At 34.2% G+C, this 21,218-nt stretch overlaps 2 protein-coding genes across 10 annotated transcripts in view; one reads left to right on the top strand and one right to left on the bottom strand.

Annotated features, from left to right (window-relative positions):
• Positions 1–473: 473 nt before the first annotated feature.
• LOC127865661 (UBX domain-containing protein 7-like) lies at positions 474–16,638 on the bottom strand. Of its 3 annotated transcripts, none has more exons than XM_052405575.1 (12): positions 16,464–16,638; positions 11,952–12,072; positions 10,827–10,891; positions 8,892–8,963; positions 8,430–8,459; positions 7,716–7,834; positions 7,173–7,319; positions 5,519–5,663; positions 4,796–4,860; positions 3,467–4,193; positions 2,047–2,126; positions 474–1,468 (listed from the first exon to the last, which is right to left on the bottom strand). In XM_052405575.1, exons 1-12 carry the CDS (start codon positions 16,525–16,527, stop codon positions 1,307–1,309), a joined length of 1,797 nt encoding a protein of 598 aa, XP_052261535.1. In that variant the 5' UTR covers positions 16,528–16,638; the 3' UTR covers positions 474–1,306. The 3 variants fall into 3 exon arrangements, with proteins under 3 accessions (XP_052261535.1, XP_052261534.1, XP_052261536.1); XM_052405574.1 differs by having other exon boundaries at positions 4,787–4,860; positions 16,464–16,627; XM_052405576.1 differs by lacking the exon at positions 8,430–8,459 and having other exon boundaries at positions 4,787–4,860; positions 16,464–16,637.
• Positions 16,639–16,804: 166 nt separating this feature from the next.
• LOC127865659 (uncharacterized) overlaps positions 16,805–21,218 on the top strand; it is a 44,910-nt gene continuing 40,496 nt past the window's right edge. For 4 of the 7 annotated variants that reach the window (XM_052405571.1, XM_052405570.1, XM_052405568.1 and 1 more), the window contains exon 1: positions 16,995–17,306. The gene's annotated coding sequence lies outside the window, so the exon portion shown is untranslated. Of the gene's footprint in view, positions 16,936–16,994; positions 17,307–21,218 lie in introns of those variants that run through there. The other 3 variants (XM_052405564.1, XM_052405565.1, XM_052405567.1) reach the window with 3 other exon arrangements.

Below are 21,218 nucleotides of genomic sequence, written 5' to 3'. Positions count from 1 at the left end.
CATAGTCTCGTCAGGATTAACCTTGTCCACTACAAAGTCATCCGTGTAGTCTTGTCAGGATTTACCTTGTCCACTACAAAGTCATCCGCACAGTCTTGTCAGGATTAACCCTGTCCACTACAAAGTCATCCGCGTAGTCTTGTCAGGATTTGTCCTGTCCACTACAAAGTCATCCGTGCATCCTTGTCAGGCTTAACCTTGTCCACTACAAAGTCATCCGCGTAGTCTTGTCAGGATTTACCTTGTCCACTACAAAGTCATCCACCTAGTCTTGTCAGGATTTACCCTGTCCACTACAAACTCATCCACATAGTTTTGCCAGAGTCACGCCATGTTTCCAGCTCTCATAAGCAGACAGTGTAGCTCCTGTACAGGCTGGGTTAATGCACAACTGGATAACACGAGGCCCATTTTCCCATGAGTTGATGACACAAATCAAATAAAGTTGCAAGTAACCAAAGAAAACCATGAAATAACATATCACAATTTATTTCAATTAATCATGCAATACATTATATAACAAGTTGACGTTGATAAATCAATCGAATTAAATGTTAATCAATCCCTCTAGACATAGTCTCTGACAGAAGGATAAGAGCCAAGCCATGTGAAAATGAGTCTAATGATATAAGTGGCCAGAGTTTCTCCGTACCAGCCAGCCTCTTTTCTCAGTCTGGTCGAAGCTATCCTGTCCGCTTTAAAGTCATGCAAGGTTTTCTTGTCTTTTTTTTTATAAGAGGAAAGGGTAGCTGATGCCCAAACAGCGCAGGCTAGTCTGGATCTAAGCTTTCTGCATATGGTATTAGAGCCATTTGCATGACGCAGCTCATACTGTAAGGTTAAAGTCTGGTGTGGAAAGGATGAAACAGTCTGGAAAAACATTACCATAATTACATGTATCCAGTACCATGTGTATGCAGTCTTTTGTCGATCAACTCATTATCATATGCATCCATTTACATGAGCTTAAGCAATCAAAATGTTTGTTTTAGAATAATCGTATATGCAACTTTTTCAAATACGTACATGTGAGCAACTTGTTAAAATTTAAAATAAAGAATAATAAGCCTTGACAACTATTTTCGATACATTTTCAAAGTTTCCATAAAAATATTTACCATTACAATTAGTAACATTTTGACAATACCATCCGTAAACATTCCAATATTTGCAACTTATCACATTTAAAAAAAATAATTCATTATGCAAAATCCTTTAACCATAAATTATAATTTATCAAAGTTGCATGTAAATGGTAACTGTTCAAACATAACAGACAACACGTGTAAAGCATGTGTAAATAACATCAACTTCGAGCCTGGATAAAGATCGTTTCCTGAGTGGGCAGACCAATCTGCTTGAGCGTCTTATCAAAGTCGAGCTGTGACAGATTACGTCGTGGAAACTGGGTGACCATCTCGTAGCGTTCATTGGAATAACCCTTCGTACCAAGAAACAGCACAACTGCCTGAAAGGAAGTTGTTTTAATAATAATATAACTTATTTGTTTTTATGTAAGACAAACTACTAAAATTACTTTTCACTTAATGATAATCAAGACCTTATTTTTACCTAAATGTATATTCTCTATTGATCTTGAAGATAGCTAGGTTATTGTTAGGCATTACAAAGCACCTCAGATGGGTAAACATTTTGGGCAAAGATTTTTGGATTCCCCTCAAAGCATGATCAAGTTACTGACAGCACAAGCCCTATTTATCCATAAAGTGCCATATTTTGAGCTTTCAACTCAGTGTATTATCTTGATACATTAATAATAGCAACATAATTCATGTACCTGACTAGCTGTCTCATGTAGATAAATATTGACTACGAGTTACATTGAAATCTTTCATGCATGGTTTATTTAGAGAGCTCACAACCTTCAAGCAGACAGGAAAACAGACTTAACTTGACAAACTACTAATAGTAAGGAAAAAGTTATAAATAAATGGCACACATATGAATATACATGTAGGACCTGTCAAACAACTCAAGCATAACTTAAACTTTTACTGATGTTAGAATTTCAATATCTTTTCTTACCAGTAACTTTGAGCTTAAAGCAATACACAGTTTTTCCTTCTGTCCATCAGGAAGCCGCAACATTAAGGTCACTTTTTCATCTAAAATGAAGAATGAAAGATACCAATAAACTGAGTGATGTAAAAAGGTGAGTGAATCTTAATGACACATTAAGCATTGTTAAAATGTTAAAGAAAGACAATTCTAGTGGAAATGAAACTGCCACATTTTGACACAAAAAAATATTTGAAAAATTTAAACAGCTCCTTTTACAGTTTGAAGATGAGACAAAAATACAAAGATCAATTAAACCCTGTAAACTTGACCAGGATGATTACAGTTTTAGAGCAGATTCAAATTTGAAGGGTAAGTAACTTATTGGAGAGTTTGCCGAGTCAATGCATATTTACATACATAAGATGAACAGTTACTATTGGTATGCTTTTCTTATAAAACATTTTAGTTTTCTACATATATAGTAAACAAAACAATGTGTACCAGTAAGAATAATAGTAAACATTTTATTTCACCAATTTGTTGAATAAAACTGCATGCAGTGGAAACTCTATAAACTGGACTCTCTTTAACATGAAACCAGCTCCAAACCAGGCAAATGTTCTGATCTGTTGATACAATAATTCCTTTTAAAAGTTAACCAATTTTATACTTAAATTAAATCATGCTTGATTCATTGGATTGTTTGCAACCTGCTTTCTGTCCTATGGTTGGGATGTTATAACTTAAAAACAAGCAATGTTTTGTGAAACACTATGTCCCCATATATTTGACCTTTGACCTTGAAGGATGACCTTGACCTTTCACCACTCAACATGTGCAGCTCTATAAGATACAAATGCATGCCAAATATCAAGTTGCTATCTTCAATATTGCAAAAGTGTACAATAAAATGAGTGATTTTGACACATATATTTGACCTTTGACCTTGAAGGATGACCTTGACCTTTTACCACTCAAAATGTGCAGCTCCATGAGATACACATGCATGCCAAATATGAAGTTGCTATCTTCAATATAGCAAAAGTTATTGCAAAATGATAAAGTTGGCGCAAACAAACCAACAGACCAACAGACAGACAGGGCAAAAACAATATGTCCCCCACTATAGTGGTGGGGGACTTAAAAATGTTAAAATAATAGGAAAATAGCATATGTTCAAAGCTACTAATAATTTCTTCGAGTTCAGTTGAGTCTGCAATTGCATGTTCATTGTTGGAACCCATATGAATATATAGTGAGTTCATACAGATCAGAACATTTGACTTGTTTGGAGATGATTCCATGCAAAAAGACTCCAGTTTATAGAGTTTCCTTTCCAATGCATAAAAAAACAAGTCAATGTATATTTTAATACAGTTAAATTTCATTATCAAGTTTTTCTGAAACCTTCCAGAAAGTACGGAATGCAAACATAAGTAGCTACCTGACTCTGGACCCAGGAAAGTTTTGTAATCCCGGGTATCCGTTTGCTCATGTAGATCCAAGCTGGACTGGTCACTCTCTAGAGGGTCACTTTCCTCAGTCACAGAGGAAAGGTCCTTGCTATCATCATTCTCAGACAGTGAGTGCCTACGAATATTGTCAATCACTGTCGGGTGAACATCATTGTGGATACTAGTGGATTCCTGGGGTACCTTTGAGGCAACTTTTACTGGTGACACGCCTTTCAAATGAGGGGACCCTGTCTTGGGTGACATGCCATTTTTAGCACTTTTGGCCAATGGGGAAGCATTCTTTACCTGATGTGGTGAACTGTTCTTTTTTGGCTTTCCTCCAATTTCATTTGCAGTGCATGTAGCCAACGGTGACTGCCTCCTACTTCTACGCACAGTAGCAGCAGCACCATCATTCTTGTCCTCATCACTACCTGAGCTATTTCTTGGAGATCTTCGCGCGGTTGGTGAGTGCGACTTTGAAGAAGGCGACCCGGACCTATATTGCTGTCGGCTCCCAGTTTTTACTGGAGAGATGGAAGGGGAACCAGACTCTTCCCCTGAGTCTGAGAAAGTCTCCAGATCGTCACTGAACTCTGAGTCGCTGCCAGGTGGAGCCTTACTGACAGTGCTACTGGGCTTGGAGAGCTCCGTGAGGGAGGCAGTGATTGCTGCCTGTAGCTGGTCGTCTTCTGACGCCTCCAGTAGACTGTCCTCCTGTAACAACATTCAAAAGGGCCAGGCATTAGTTGCAAATTCAAACATGACATTTGATTATTTTTCTATTTACAAAGAACTAAATTACTTATTTACTTGCACATCAACAATGCAAAAATGATGCACAGGTCAACTTGATTGTAAAAAACCATGTTAGAATTAAAACAATGGTGTCATTAGTACTCTTTTGTTTGTTTACTGGCTGTTAAATATCTAAAATAAAGTTTAATCTGATCACAAATCAAGGTCAATATTGATTTGACATTAACATTTGTCCTAAACAAGATTTTTTTTTGCAGATTCTATGTAAGTACACTGATAAACAAGTAATGGCGATTTTGGTGGTAAGCTTTCGTAGTTGGTGAGAAAACTGTTTTTTCCCAACCTTACACATATAGTATGGTGGTAAATATATGCATACATCCAGACAAACAAAAAGGTATTACAATTCAATGACATTTCCAAATTCAATTCAAACTGCTTATATCAAAACTGTTTTATAATGTTAACAACAATAACTATGGACTTGCATAGCATAAAACAGTAAAGTTGCTTGTATTCATCTTTTGTTTCAAAAGGGGAAGATTACCTACCCTCCTTACCCGTTTCTTGGGCTGTGATGGCGACAAGCAGTCAATTGCTGGATGCTTCTTAAGAAAGTCACCCACTATGAACAGATCAATAATTGAACGGCGTCATGTCAAAATGGGTCAAATGTCATATGTGGCCAGTGTAGCTCCAGCCCACACTGTGCAGTCTGGTCAGGAGCTCCCGTGTACCCTTTACAGTCTTGAAATTTTTTATGGTCTCATAATCAGAAAGGGTAGCTCCTGACCATACTGCTTCCACCTGCCCTGGGAGCAAATGGCATATGACCTATTTTTGCATGATGCAGGTTGTTAACAAAACCGTATGATAAACTTATAAAAAAATCAAGTTTCATGGAAATAGCGACTTTCTTATAACAATTTTAGGACATGTGCATTGGCTAATATGTGAATAAGTTATGTAAAAAAACTTAATATTTCAACGTACAAGTATATTATATTCTTTATGGACCTTTACTCTCTTATGAACACATGTCAGCAAAACTTAACAGGCCTTGGTGGAGTTATGGATAAGGTGTCTTATTACAGAACCAGAGGTTCTAGATTCAACCTCTCCTCTTGGACCAATCTTATAATCTCCAAAGACACCAAAAGACTTAAAAGTGTCTTACTAAGCCAATAAGTCTTTCTAAGTCTTTTAATACTTAAAACTAAAACTTAAATAAAAATGTTAAACACAACCCTAAAACGCAAACACACTCTTGTTTATATTCCTACCTAAATCACAGAATGTTAAAGGCTCCAGTTTGTTCCAGGTAACGAGGTTTTCTCCCGTCTGTGGATCCAGTATGGCGACATAAGGCCAGCCCTCCACCTTGTAGAACTGACAATACCTCTGTCCCTCCTCACTGTCGTGGTATACCTTACATTGACATAACCACACAGTAAATTATTGTTTATTAAATTTAAGCCTTGCTCTGTGAAAGAGTTTTTAATGCTTGTGCGATAAGTGTCCTCCAAGATTGGCCTGTGCAATCTGTACAGGCTTATTATGATGATACTTGCCGCTTATTGTATTTTTGGATTTAAGAAGGATACTTTTTAATCCAGTTAAGGCGGAAGGTAACGTTCCTGATTAGCCTGTGAAGACTGCTAATCCCTAATCTGGGATGACACTTTAAGTACATGCATTAAACCCCATTTTTACAAAGCAAGGCTTATTTATGTAAGTGAACTATATTAAGATATTTCCAAGTGAAAAATAGCTGCTTTGATAGTAGATTGTATTTTTTCTGTCAGACACCTAAAACAGTGACCACAAAGACACAATTGAAGTTGAAATTCAATAGAAGTAATTAAGTATATGTAAACTTAACATTGAAAATATATAAATCAAGAAAAGTGACCATGTCAAGAAACTGTATTTTCGACTATTTACCAGCAATTTAGCTGAATTTAATTAACTTTGAAATCAAGGTCTGCATGTAAGCTACCAACACACACACATTAACGACACAATACCTCCATCCAAACTAAAATTATTGTGCAAAAAACATTTTTCTTTTTTAAAATAAAATGACCTTGACCCAACTGATCTCAATTGCAATCCCCTTCTTGTCTGCTTGTATGCTACCTACCCCAAAGTGGAAACACTTTTTATTTTAAACAAGAGATTGCCAAGCAATATTGACCCCTACCGGTGAAACTCAACCATTGTCAGAAATGTAGTGTTTTGTTTTTTTTGGTTGCCATAGCAACCAGAATTCTTGACGTAGGATCAAAATGACATGACGTGCATAATCTCCATATTGCCATCTATCCATGTTTCAAGTTTCATGAAAAAATATGAAGAACTTTTAAAGTTATCGCAGGATCCAGAAAAGTGTGACAGACAGACTGACAGACTGACTGACTGACAGACTTACAGACAGACAGACGGAGTGCAAACCGTAAGTCCCCTCTGGTTTCACCGGTAGGGGACAATAACAGTTATCTCATCCTAACTGAGTTTATTGAGTGCAATTTTAAATATATTTTTAGCAACAGTGACCTTGACCTTACTAGCCCCAAATGCTATCCAATGTTAAGTGTTCTTGTACTCTAGAGATTGGATATGTTGCACACTAACATGAATTTCCTATAGTTAAGGGCCATAGTACGCAAACTCACAAGATGATCCAGATGATGTGTGAAGTTTCAACTGAAGATCTGTTGTAGTTACAGAGACATGTACTTGTTGCAAAGCAAACTTTAAATGGAATTTCCACTTGCTAACAAATTTAAACCCTGACTTTTTTAAGTACAAAAGGGGGCATAATCATGCATACAGGCCAGGCTAAAGCTATAAATCTTTGACAATGACTGCTTTTTAAAACCCAATAAGTCTAGGACAGGCAAAACCAAAATAATTATGATCCCTGTCAGAAATTACCTGCCAAAAAATGAAGCTACCCTTGATGAGTGCTTTCACAGCAGTGTTGCTCCAGATGTCCCTGTTGAGAGCTTGGCAGGCAAACTCCTGCACATTCTGAATATTCACCAGCAGCCAGCGACCCTGAGACTTTCCTGCTTCCCGAGCCTGCAGAGAACCATCAAGCAAGCAAGTATTTCAGTTATAAATCCAAAACAAGGATAATTATTTGTAATAATATTTTAGAATTTTTACAAATTGCTCAAATCTTTCTAATTAACCAGCTAGTTCATACTATCAACAGATATTTGTTACCATATTTTTCTAAAGCCAAATTGTCACGTTGCCTTTCATTATCTTATTGCAGACTTGCCAGAGCAAAACTGACGGAGATAATTGTCAAGACACAAATTCCACCAAACACCATAAAGAATAAAACTCACATTGGTTGTGCACAATAAATATGAAGAAAACAGGTTTTCTATGACCAAACACCATCCATGCATGTGAACATACCGACCCTTCCAAAGAATCTCATTATCAAATCCCTTGACCTTCACTCACGTTTACAAAGGTTCCCTTGTATGTGAGATCAAGTGGGGGTCGGAACAAGTCCTGAAGGGTCCTAGTTTTTCTGGTGCGAGACCCCGAGGGCCCTGATAGCAGCTCCTCTTCCTGAAGCCCTTATATGGAGAAACACAAATATATATATACAAAAACACTTGGAAGTAGGCTAAAAAGTCTTAATTGCTCTCTGGGAAGATATGTTGTGAATAGCGTAAAAATAAAAGTAAAACACACAATCAATCTGCCTATAATTAATTGTAACCAGCTTTAACATACATTTGTATGTAGTTATCATCTTATTACCAAAAGGGTCAACGTGTTAAAAGAAGGAAGGCTAAAGTGGCAATATATTCACAATTGAATGTTTTACTATACTGCTGACAAAAGTTTTCCATAGCAACTACATGTGATAAAAAATAATCCTTGGTCAGAAGGGCTCATCAGCATTACACTTCGTTGTCATGGATAATAATCCTTCCGGCGGAGCACACATTTTTTTTCATTTTCATTCACAATCTAACTATTTTTTTAAGGAAAAATGGTTTACATTTCAGTAAACAGTATATTGCGATTGAAGTTACAAATACACACACACATGTTTACAATTATTGAATGATCATGCACAAAACACATAATAATAACAAAGCTTAATTTAAATTAACAAATTTAATACAAGAACAAAACATAAGTATTATCCAATGAACTTGAAACCTTTCTTTGTTCTTCCTCTCGTCTTTTGCTCTATAATCAATACATTCAGATAGGTCTATACTGGCAAATATAATTGGCGCTCTGTATGAATAATTTATAAAATGCAAATATTGTTTTATGCTTGCATCAGTAAATATACACAGATCTTTTTGTTTTGCTAATTTACTGCTTCTAATTATATGTTTTTAGAATATTGTTAGTATTTGTTTGAAACTACTTTTTCCATGTAGGACCCTAATAAATGAATTATTTTGTGTGTATATAATTTTGTTGGACTAAACTGGTTATAAACAAAACACATGTATGCACCAATGTGACCATGCAAATTATTGAACAAATGTCATTGTCAAGGATATACGCCCACATTTAAATGAACCATCATGGATAGTGTGTATTGTTAGTTTGTAAAAGTCAACATGTACATCAAGAATTATTAATAAAAATGTTATCATATTATCATACTTGCTTCTTCCTGGAAGTCTCTAAAACCGTCAAAAACTGACACAGCTTTTCTTTTTCTTCTGTTATACGCAGCTGCAAAAGTAGCAATCATGTTTTTTATTTTCTATTAGATTTGAGAGTTTTGCTTATTTTCTCTCAGCAGGTTTTACTAATGTAATAATGCAAAAAAAGAAAATTCAAGAATCTGGTTATGATTAAGTTACAAGATTACAAAATAAGATTGCAACACGACAACTCCTGTCTCCAGAAATGTAGAAAACAATTTGTCAATAAAAAACAACTTCTTGAAAATGTAACCCTTATAACAAGCCATTTGAGCATTAAATGAATGTATGTCAAAGGACTTGTTTACACTGGTTTTTTTTATATAAATATTAAGTTTATTAATTTTCTGAATAACAATGCTATTTGGAATAATCTTTGATAAGAATACCAAATAAAAAGAGTTGTGTAACATCAAATGCACTAACACTAATTTACTCAGGCCTGAAGATGATTGCTTAAGCAATAAAGAAATATATTCAATATACATATTTGCAATTATTTTGCTTGTATAAATATAATGTTTACATTCTTTTTGCAGGGGTTTACCTAAGGATTTGAGTGCTCAATAGCCGAGAGTGTAAGATACTTTGAACATCTACTTTTCAAATAGTGAAAACAGTTTCAAATGTTCAAGTCTATGTTTGTTTGTATTTTGTATAAAGAAAGACTTGCAATACAAGATTTAATTTAAGCCCCCAAAACACTCAAAATCAACTAATATTTCGTAAAATAAAGTTAATCCATACAAAATCAGTGTTCTTTATAGCAATATTTCAACACTGGATGTGGTTTTGGTAATAAAGATGCAAAGAGATACAAAATGCTTGTTTTTATTTTTTGTGTGACAACATATTCCATGTGAATTTCCCCCCACAATATCCAATCATTTTCGAGTACTTTTTTTACGAAATATTCTTTGATTTTGAGTGTTCATAGAGCTTTAAGCAAACAATTACATGTTGTACAATAAATTGTTTCAATGAATATAACTCATGTGAAATTATTATCTAATAAGAACCAGTTTAAAGCTTCAGTGAAAAACTACATAAAACTGTTTTTGCAAGTTTAAGGCAAACTCAATCTGCATTTTCCAAAATGCAGCTTTATATAATTGCAATCTTTAGAATGACCTTGCTATACTTCAACAAAATATGTTTTCATGGCGTTTACAACTTCTGTGTGACTATTTATTTCATAGGTGTTGTGTCATAGTATTATACTATTTGATTTTGAAATTTGAATCAATCTAATTTGTCTGCAATGTTGGATCCACTGCAAAACAGAACGCAATTTGATTTCCTACTTGCATGCACATAGCTTAACTTAGCAGGAAGCTTTACATATGAGAAGTGTTCTGAGAAAACTGGGCATAATGCATGTGCGTAAAGTGTTGTCCCAGTTTAGCCTGTGCAGTCTGCACAGGCTAATCAGGTACGACACTTTCCGCCTAAATTGGATTTTTGCTAAGAAGAGATTTCATTTAAACCAAAAATGTCATAAAAGCGGAAAGTGTCGTCCCTGATAAGCCTGTGCGGACTGCACAGGCTAATCTGGGACAATACTTTACGCACATGCATTATGCCCAGTTTTCTCATAACGCGACTCATATATGTAATAAACATTGATATAAACTAAAAGGACTATAATAATTGCAAAATGAGGATACCAGAGAAATGTCCCTCTAATAATAATTGACATGCCCAACAGGCTACCTTTTCTTGAAAACCTTACACACCTCTAAATTTCTACCCAGAATAGGCAAGCAGGAGTCCAAATATGTAATTTCTTTTTTTCGGAGTAAATAACAATTTTTTCATAATTACCATATTGAATAGGACTCTTTAACTACATCAGGTAAAATGACAATAATTAAAAAAAATATATACAGACCAAATGCTGGTGCGTCGTCTACTAGAACTTCCTGAGTCTGGGGAATTGGTGCCCTTACAGCATCTCTGCAAAATGATATGCATTTCTTATTTTATGAGGTCTTGCTGCGTTTGAGGCTGCATTATGTGAGGACACAGATTGTGTCCCAGAATTATAGCTGCAATATACTGCTTTTTTCTTAATGAAATATGTTTAATATTTGGCATGGTGTCCTGCTGTGGGGGGAAACCAGAGTACCCCGAGGAAACCACTCTTGTGCTAAACACATGTTGCCTAGGCGAGAAACCTGAACAATTTAAGTCTTGCATAACCCTTTACCACTCATTTACACACCTTAACCCATTTGTAATCAGTTAGAAAATCATATAACTTTAAAGACTTTACTTTAATAGATTCAAATTTTAAAGGCTTCATTTCCAACTCTTAGATACTAATAAGCAATAAACAGCATAAAACATGCACATTCTGCCAGTTACTTGCAGGCTGGTTTTAAGCTGGTTCCTTATAGCCATTTTCACTTTGCTTCTTATTGCAATGTATTGATCAACTATAAACTATATTATTTCAATCTGTGATCTTTTCTCAAAGATAAGAATCGTCAGGAAATAACTTCAAGAAGACACATACAGATTTTAATCATTGAACACTTTTCTGTCAGATTACTGTACTTATTAATGGTTCACTGCAGTTTCTTCAACTGTGTTTTGATCAGTATTAATAAGAGTCACTAAACTGGTATGATGGGCAAAACTATTGCATATAAGTAAAGGTAGACAAAGCCTGCTTACAGTGTCATACAATATAAAATCAATCAAGCAAGGAATGAAACCAGGTCTGTGTTGCTCAAGGAAGGACACCCTGTCCACTAAACCATATCAACCTCAAAAATTAAAAATAAATATAAACATTATTATTCTGGGAAAACTGGGCTTAATGCATGATTCCAGAGCAGCCAGTGCAGTTCGCAGTTTGCTTTCAAGATACTTTGTGTATAGGAAAAAAGTTTATAAAGGCGGAAAGTGTCATCCCTGATTAGCCTGTGAAGACTGCACTGACTAATCTGGGAGGACACTACGCACATGCATTAAGCACCGGCCACTACTCATAAGCAGATGATGAGCTTACATGTCAGAGCTAGGTCCAGGGCCTGTGGGTGCTCCTGCCCCCTCCATTTGCATGTTGATGGCCAGCTCCAAGTTGTTGTTGCACGCCTCCAACAACTGCTTACCCACATCTCGGCTAGCACCTATGGGAACAATTGATGCTGTACACTCTATGTACGACTTATTTAATAGTTACATGTTTAGCACTTTTGACTGTTTGAATCCTTAACATTGAATAACTGGTTATATAATTAAGTGAAAACATATATATTTCTTAGGTTAATTTCATCAAATCCGATCTACTGTCCCAAGTGTAATTTAGATTATTAATAGATATTACACAGATTTTGGTTTGTTACAGTTCTTCAATATTTTGCAGTCAGTTGAAAAGTTTTAGTATTTTTACAGGAATTCATATTCATATTTACTGAGAAATTGTATCTGACAGGCAAGTTGGTTTGTTTTCATAAATACATGATTTATTGAATTATCTGCATTTGCTGCCATTATGTATTGATTCTTAAATAATGAAATAATTAGTTTACATTTTAATATTAATTGATATGTAATGAAAATATATTATAAAATGCATTGGGGCGATGTATAGGGCTATTTTCTTTTGTTTTTTCTTGGAAATAATTTGTATTGTGGGTAATTGGGATTTATTTTTTTAAATTAAGAAAAAATGTCGTATGGGTAATGGTGCTGTTTTGCAGTACTTACCAACTTCATATAGAGGAAAAACCCTGGGTTTTGAGTAAAAGAAATATGGTTTCAGGTATGCTATATATTTGTTGAGTCATGGTAAATTGTCATAAAGTTGTTACATCACAAATATTTTATATATATATTACTATGAATCATTATGAACATAATTAATAACCTTTGGTCTTTTTATTAGTTGCTTTTTCCAAATGCTAAGCGTTAATAATAACAATAAATAATGGATTGTGTTGATAGTGTCAAACTGCCATCTAGAACATAGGTTCTTGTTGAGACGTGGATTCTGATTGGCAATTCCAATGTCAAGATTTGTTTACTATAATTATCAATAGCCTTAAAACTGACATTGCAGGGGAGGTTTATTTCTTGAGAAAAATGTCAACAGGCAATGTAGTATGGACAATACTCTTAAATAAGAGATTTTGTATTATTTTGGAACAATACTTGAACAGTATATAAAAGAGTAAATATTTGATAAGAAAGTGTCGTATTGCGTTCTGATGAATTACAATATTGACCTGGTTTTTGTCGCATTTTTGTTTTTGAACAATGGTGACTGCGTCAAAAATTGATTTTGGTAATGACTGCAGGCCTCAAAGAATTTTTCCAGAGCCACTCGCCCTGCAGGGCGAGTAGGTCTGACAATTCACTCGCCCTTCACTTTAATCTTAACTCCTCCTGCATTTAATTTTTTTTTCTATATTTATAGTTATGATCAACCAGAACCTTTTAACCTACGTAACATAGTGACACTAAACTGCACACAAATTAACTACATTATCTGATGGATTTTATTTGCTTTCCTTATGTTTTCTGCACCTGTTTCCTTTTCTCAATACTTTCCGCTTCTTGTTTTGATGACCTTTCTTTCTGTTCCCTGTCTCCGCCTTGCAGATATTTTTAAATAGAACCCTTTTCCATGTTGAGTTTTTATATTTCAGACAAACTTTTACTGAAAGACACGCTTGATTGACAAATGGTTACAATATGGTAAATTTTGGCTAAGGCTTCTGATCACGAAATATTCTGTTTATTAATAATTATTTTTCTGTTTATTTTTAATTAAATATAATAAGTATTATAATTAACCAGTTATGTATTATTTTTTTATTGATATTTACATCAGTGCCTTCCCCAGGAAGTTTTTCAGGCGCCCCGGGGCCGAGCGGGGGTGGGTTCGACGTTGATTTTTTTTTTACTTTAACGTGTCAATTCACGTTCTGTGGTGCGTTATAACTCAAAAGAAAAACAGCGTCAAAAGACGTCATTTGGTGCGCTATGACTCTTTAAAAAAATGCCCCAGTCATTTAAAAAAATTTTTTTTTATATTGTTTAATTGTTTTAAAACTTTTTCGCACAGATAGTAAAATCCCGACTCGAACGATTCCCCAATACATCCGTTTCAACCCGCCTCTATTACTGTATACTTACTTTTTTCAAGTTTCTATTTATTACCCGATAATCCAGTTTACTCCGTTTTTATCAATCTCTTTCTGTTAAATATTTACGATAAAAGCTTTCAGTTATTTCTTTAACACAAACCTTGCCATTTTTTAAGTGACTATTTATAGATTTGATGAAATATTGCCTCTGAATATGCGTCAATCCCCTGACCTGTTGTGCGCTTGTTAAAACGCTCAATACACGCCATTTGTATGCAATAGACGCGACGTTGTACATGCTGCATAATTTTTGCGCTCTTTTTAATTGAGAAAAAGATTCGACACAAAATAAATTTGGAGCAAAAATATTTAACGTTGCGGTAACATTTACATTCGGAAGTGTGTTTCGGATTAAAAACGCGTTAACATCGACTTACGGGAATGGGTTTCGGATTACAAATTTAATTATTCCCATTTGAGATATCAACAAATATTAACCGTTGCGATATAAATTCAACGATAATTTGTTTAAACACTTTACACGAGTCGAATAAATGTTTTGACGGAATTATGCATGAAATTCACGTTGTCCACGAGGATCACGGCCGGTTGCCATCATCAGTCTTCTAACTATCGATTATCGGACGAAACATTTACAAGTGTGCGTATTTAATTCAACGCAAATTTGTTAAAGCGCATAACGTGTCGAATAAATGTCAGAAAAACGGGGTGAATCAGTTCTATAAATGGACATGTTGAAATATACATGTACTGGAATTAAATAAATTGTTATCACATAATTGTAACCGGGAGTCATTTGCACAACTTACTCGCTATAATAATTAATTGTTTACCACTTGCAATTAATTTCTCGTATTAATTATGAGTCATAGGTAACACTTGTTTACAGTAAAAAGGTGTGATGATGATGCCCGAAACCGTCTTTAATGTTCTATACTGTACTAATTACCGGTTTTATATTACTCAAATGGTACAACTTCTTGCTAATTAAGCTGCGATAAACTTTACCGGTACTTCATGCCCGACGTCAATCAAAAATAATGGTCGATAGTTAACCCCGCCCTCATAAGCATTCGCGTAACCGATTGGACGATGAACTTCACAGTTTGACGACTGGAAAGTTACCAGATACATCCTTTTCAGCATTTAAATGACCGTGTAATGTGGCTAGAATAATCGATACGCGCGTCATGCTATTCTCTTATCAGTGGATTATCCATTACCCCATGTGGTGTTTATGGCGATTACTTGTGAAAGAAGGTACCGAGTGCTCTTTTAAAACTGGGAATATTGATACACTGATAGGGAAACCTGGATTTTTTTGGACAATCTCCACTTTCTTTTACTGAAGAATACACTGATCGGAAAATTTCAAGCGCCCCGGGGACTCTGATTTCGAAATTCAAGCGCCCCGGCAAGGGGCGCTTAAATGGCCTGGGGAAGACCCTGATTTACATTAAAATGAAATTTTATTCTTCACACAATGACCAATACATTTAACTGTTATTTTCACTTTGAATCGATTAGCTAAGAGCACTGACACCTACGAAAAGAGCGCAGCCGATTACGAGAATTATTTTTACTGTGCCCGTGACATCATTTTTCATTGTCAAAACGAAAGTGCAGTTTCTTTGTGTACTATATCTATTTTTTATTTGTTCGAAAAATTGTTTGCAATTTGTATTGATGTGGCAGGAGTACTGGAATTGAATTTATATTTCTCAACTTGAAAAACAGCACTCGCCCGGTCGGTCGAGTATTTAACAAACTTTACTCGCCTGACCGTCAACTTCACTCGCATATGCGAGCAGTCGAGTGGATTCTTCAAGGCCTGGACTGCATCATGTAGGAATGTTCTATCATGTGATTTCACACGATCTCTATAACACTAAGACTAAAAAATTACCCACACCTCAACAAGAACCTACACTATAGTATATACTGCTTGTTTAATTATTTTCAAAATCAAATGTTTCTTTAAATACTTGGGACCCAAACCAATTGTTTTATTTAAAAATGTGAACAAACATTTGCATCCTCATCTGCAAGCTACTCAAATCCTAAAAATATCGCTTATTTGGGATAGGTCCCTTAAACCATTACTCTAGTCACTAGATAAGTAGAAGAAATTTGTGACAGATATGGAGGAAACAATTCATAGCATCCCATTACACAAGTTATAATATGACATGGTAAAATTAATATAATTGTAAAACAACATGATTTGAAATAAAACGATGATTTTTTAGACATGTGACCTTAAATTTCTAATCTAAATGCTGTATTACAGTCGTTGAAATGTGCTGTGTTGTGTATCCGAAATAAAATCTCTGTCCGAAAATAAAACGTGTACAGATAATGACAAGGGAATAAAAGATCAAAATGCACTTTTATGAAAAATAATGAACCTGTAACTGAGCAAAACTGGTCAATGAGCGAAGGAACTTTTTTCTTAGATTTAGGTTTTTCCATCTTGACGTTATTTTGACATTTCGCGGTGTCGCGAAATCGAGGCAGAAGAATAACAATTTGCAATCAAGGTTTCAATACACTATATAAAATGACAATATACACCAAAAAAGAAATTATATAAAGTCACGTTGATTTGACTTCACATATGTTTCCAAATTAAACAATAACATTTGAACAAATTTATACAATAAGACATTTTCCATGGTTTAAAACTTAGGTTCGAGAGTTAAATTTTTGTTGTTGCATGGTGTATTGTTACCTTCAAAGATGTTATGCGTAACGTACAACCATATTATTTTTTACAAACACGGAAGTTTACAAGTTTTCATGGAGATGGATTTTCGTTGATTTAAGGAAAAAGTGGCAGACAGAATGTACATTTTAATTAAGCAAAGAAGCTTATTAATGGTATTAAATGATTTCTTTCTTGAGTTTTATTTTACATTTAAAGCATACCAATATTTGTTTGACAATTTATCATTAAATGCTAATTATTTAACAAGTTAGTAAGTTTATAGTTAAAACTTAATTTCTTAAATATGGAATAATTCTTTTGCATTATCAATAAATGAATAAGTGATTAAGTCATTAAAACATCTACCAAGAAGTCATTCCAATTTTAAAACATTTAAATAATGCTGCTATCTGGAAATACTCATCAAGTACTTGCTTTAATCCACTACTGGGCATTAAGGACCAATACGGCAATAGCCAAAGGAAATATCTATCAGATATTGTTACAATGCTATTTAATCAAGTGGAACTTCTTCTGAAACCTGGTTAGTATTTTTTTCATTCTATTTCATTAGCTTCTTGTATGTTTAGTTGAGTATTTAGTTAGGAGACATAATGCCTCTAAATTACAGGATTCGTGAAAAGGCCGGACCGCCGGTCTTGTCCGGCAAAATTCTTTACGGTCCGGCGAAGTTTCTAATATTGCTGGTCCTTGTGACAGGCCAAACAAAATATGACTAAATACCGAAAAGTCTAATACTAGCCAAAAGAACGATTACACCCAATTGGAATCACTCTTTTCGTGAATTTTAAGCCTTTTTGTCATTAAGAACACTAACGCGATACCAGTTCTTAAGAGTACTCTCCCTTTGTTGTTGTTTTTTTCGAAAATGTCAATTTTAATTGTTCCGACATATAACCATCTATCCAATTACAAAGGTTGTAACAAAAAACTACACATGAAAAAAATGCTTATACAAATGATCGAAATTGTCAAATTTGAAGTTGTCATCATAATATATAAGCATTGTTTTGCTTTATGTATCGTCGGAACACATGAAATAACACGGAAATGTGCTTATATCAGTGTAATATAGCATAATGTCATTATCATTTTATTTTTGATAATATAAAACAGATAGTTTTGTAAAAGATTGATATTGTACGGAGAATATATAAGAGTATATTTTGTACAAGTTGACTACATAATTACATATTATATTGAATGAATCCCATATTTTAAAATTACAGTGTGTTACATTTGCATAAGAACACATAACGATTTGATATTATATGTTCCAAAATCAATTACTTATAGTTGTCCAATATTTATACACAGGCTGCACATTGCAATAAATATGAGTAAAACTTTACTAAATTCTTCAGTTATAAACTCACGCTATCGGTCAGGTGAATTTTTGTCCGGACAGGCTTACTTTTCCATCAGCCTGTCCGGTTGACAGGCACTGTTTGGGACTTTTCAGGAAGCCTGAAATTACGCCATATTTGTGGAATTTAAGATCAATAACTAAAAGACAATTACCGTAAAACGTTGTGTATAACGCGCATTTATGTATAACGCGCATCTACTTTTTTAAGCTAAAACATCGGGGAAAAAAGTTTTTGAAGCAAAAAAATTGGGGGGAAAATTCCGTACCGCAGCCTAACTGAAAATCGTTTTATTTACATTGCCGATCTTACGTGTTCTTTTATTGCTTCAATTATTAATTTTTTTAAAGACGATAACAATACAACTAGTTTGTGTTTTTTCATATTGTGCGTAATAATAAATGTTTGGATTTAAATGAATTATGCATGAAATGCACACTTTCCACGAGGATACCATCAAGGTTTTCATCATATGTCTCCGAAGTCACTGTCCACGATTTTATCGTGGAGTACACATAACGGATGGATTAGTTATAACTAAGAAACTGACATTATTGATTGGTATTGACACGTGCTTATTCGTGCATGACTAATTCACAACCGCGCGTTTTATTTCCAATGCCGATATCATGCGTTCTTTTCGAGTGTCTATAATTGACAGGAGACTTTAACGACTCAAACTTCTCAACACCATTACGACATTACCGGCGATAAACAAACAATGGAGGTGTGAAGCCGTTTGCCGGTTTGCATGTTTCGATAATAGCCCAGCTACACAAAACTTGACAGGTGACGCAAATTGCTCGATAATCACATCCTCAATCTTGACAAGACGTATGAAAACGTGCAAACAAACACAGCATCAATTTTATTAACACATTTGAAAAGCAAGAAAAATAATCATAAATATATCGGGGAAATTCCTTGCCGACATACTATTGTAAATCGACAAGTGCCCCCAAATAAATTGTGTAACCCTAGTACAGTAGGGTATAATATTGTGGGAAAACAATAACATTTAAATAAAAATGGCTTCCTTATTTTTCATTTTCTTCTTCAAATTTATTTGATTTCAATGCTCTGTACGTACCTGAAAAAGATAGAAAATGTTATGTTAAATTTATAATGTTTGTCCATCTTATTCAGATCGTCAATATAACACTATTATTAACATAGTTACAGTTAAAACACCAGAAAACAGAATGATGCGAATTACCGCTACTGGGTAACTGACAGGGAAAAAATGTCCTTGCTTGGCTGTAGTTGTGCATAAAGCGCATCAAGTTTTTAAAATGAAATTTTGGGGTAAAAAAGTGCGCCTTATACACAACTTTTTACGGTATTTTTTATGAAATAAACAAGACATATGTTATACCGTTATCCTTCCAAATGTTTCAAATTAACTGGATTACAAATTAATTAATGTTTTATTTATGTGTCATGTGCAAATCCGTTAACATCTATGAATTAAATTAAAAAATTGTGACCTCTAATATTCTGACAAACTTTCATTTATTCAAAACTGCACCCGCAGTCGAGCGTTGGCACCCTCTTTGTGGTGCGCTTAATTGTTTTAGACCATCTACTGGCCCACAACACACATATTTGTATTTCTACTAGCCATGACCATGAGTGGCTGTAGGAATTATGGTTTGGGTCCTGGACTAGAGTCCTTCTATGTTTTATATAATTTATTTGTGATACTAGCCAATGTGAAGCACATCTTAAAAAAAACCAAAGTTGCATGTATTATGCAATATTTATTTGCTAACAATGATGTATTGATGGAAGTGTAAAAACAATATATATGTACTGCCAAAAATGCTTGTTTGATATACAGCTCTTTTTGGAGTTGAAATCAGACATGACAAAAACAATATTGCTCCTTCAATAAGAATGTTATAACACTGCAGTCCTAATAGTAAGTACGGTTCCTGTACTTTAATAAGGATTTTCCCATTTACACTGCAATTTTTTATAAATGTTAAATGTTCATACATTTACTGAAAAAAAAAGAAAGACATGTGCATGGTTTATGCAACCAATATTATAATTACATCGATCTTTTTTATGGGAAATATACTACCATATTAGCCTTCAATATCATATGTCCTGATTTTGTTTAAATAAAGGATAGAATAAATATGCAATCCTGTTTGAATAAAAAGTTGTTATTGGTTTTCTGATATTTTGCAAAGGTTTATCTTAAGGTGCAATTTGATAACCTTTAATTCTGATTGAAAGACCATTGAATGACCAGTATAAAGTCATTGGTATAGAGTTAACCCCTTGAATAAATTGTTGCTTTTCTGATAACAAAACCAATGTTTGATGTTTAGTTTTTATTATGTTTACTGAGACTGTTTTAATTGTAATGTTTGGTATGTAAATGTTTACTTTACTTGTAATTATTCAATAATTGAATTCAAAACTTAAACCCAAAGTCCTCGTCCAAAAAATTTTATACAGTTATTTTTGAAATTACGACAGCAGTTTCTAACATGATTATAAATGATTCAAAAAGACTTATGTTAAAGAATTGAGAAATCTTTTTCAAAATTGTAATAGTCAGGAGTTTAGGTGTGGGACATTGTATGGTGTTCCTCCACTTAGTTTGTTCAAATCATGTATCTTGGAGGTTAAAACTTGCCAGGCCCCAAGGGTCATATGGTTTATAATGTCTTATGTAGAATGAAAAGTTTACAAATCTTCTTTGAATCTACAATGGAACCAGATTTTATAGTTTTATGTGACATCAGATGGTCTACTACAAAGATTATTCAAATCATTTCCATGGGTTCAAAAGTGTAAATTTCTTAGGGATTTATATTATATTTAGAACTATATACTGAAATAACATTAAACTAACTCAACACAGCATTCTTAAATAATGTGAACACTTGTGCTGTTTAGAAGAGTTGACCTTGCTCTGTACAATGGAGCCTGAATTATGGAAATAACTAAACAGATGTAATAATAATATATAATTAAAATATTATTTCACTGCCTTGTCTATCTGTTATATATGTGGATATGGCAGGTAACCTCATATTTTAGTCTACAGTTCC

Source organism: Dreissena polymorpha, chromosome 2 (genome assembly GCF_020536995.1).
Source record: "Dreissena polymorpha isolate Duluth1 chromosome 2, UMN_Dpol_1.0, whole genome shotgun sequence".
Lineage (NCBI taxonomy): Eukaryota > Metazoa > Mollusca > Bivalvia > Myida > Dreissenidae > Dreissena > Dreissena polymorpha.
Note: the sequence above shows the minus strand (reverse complement) of the source record. Positions and strands in the feature narration are given on the sequence as shown.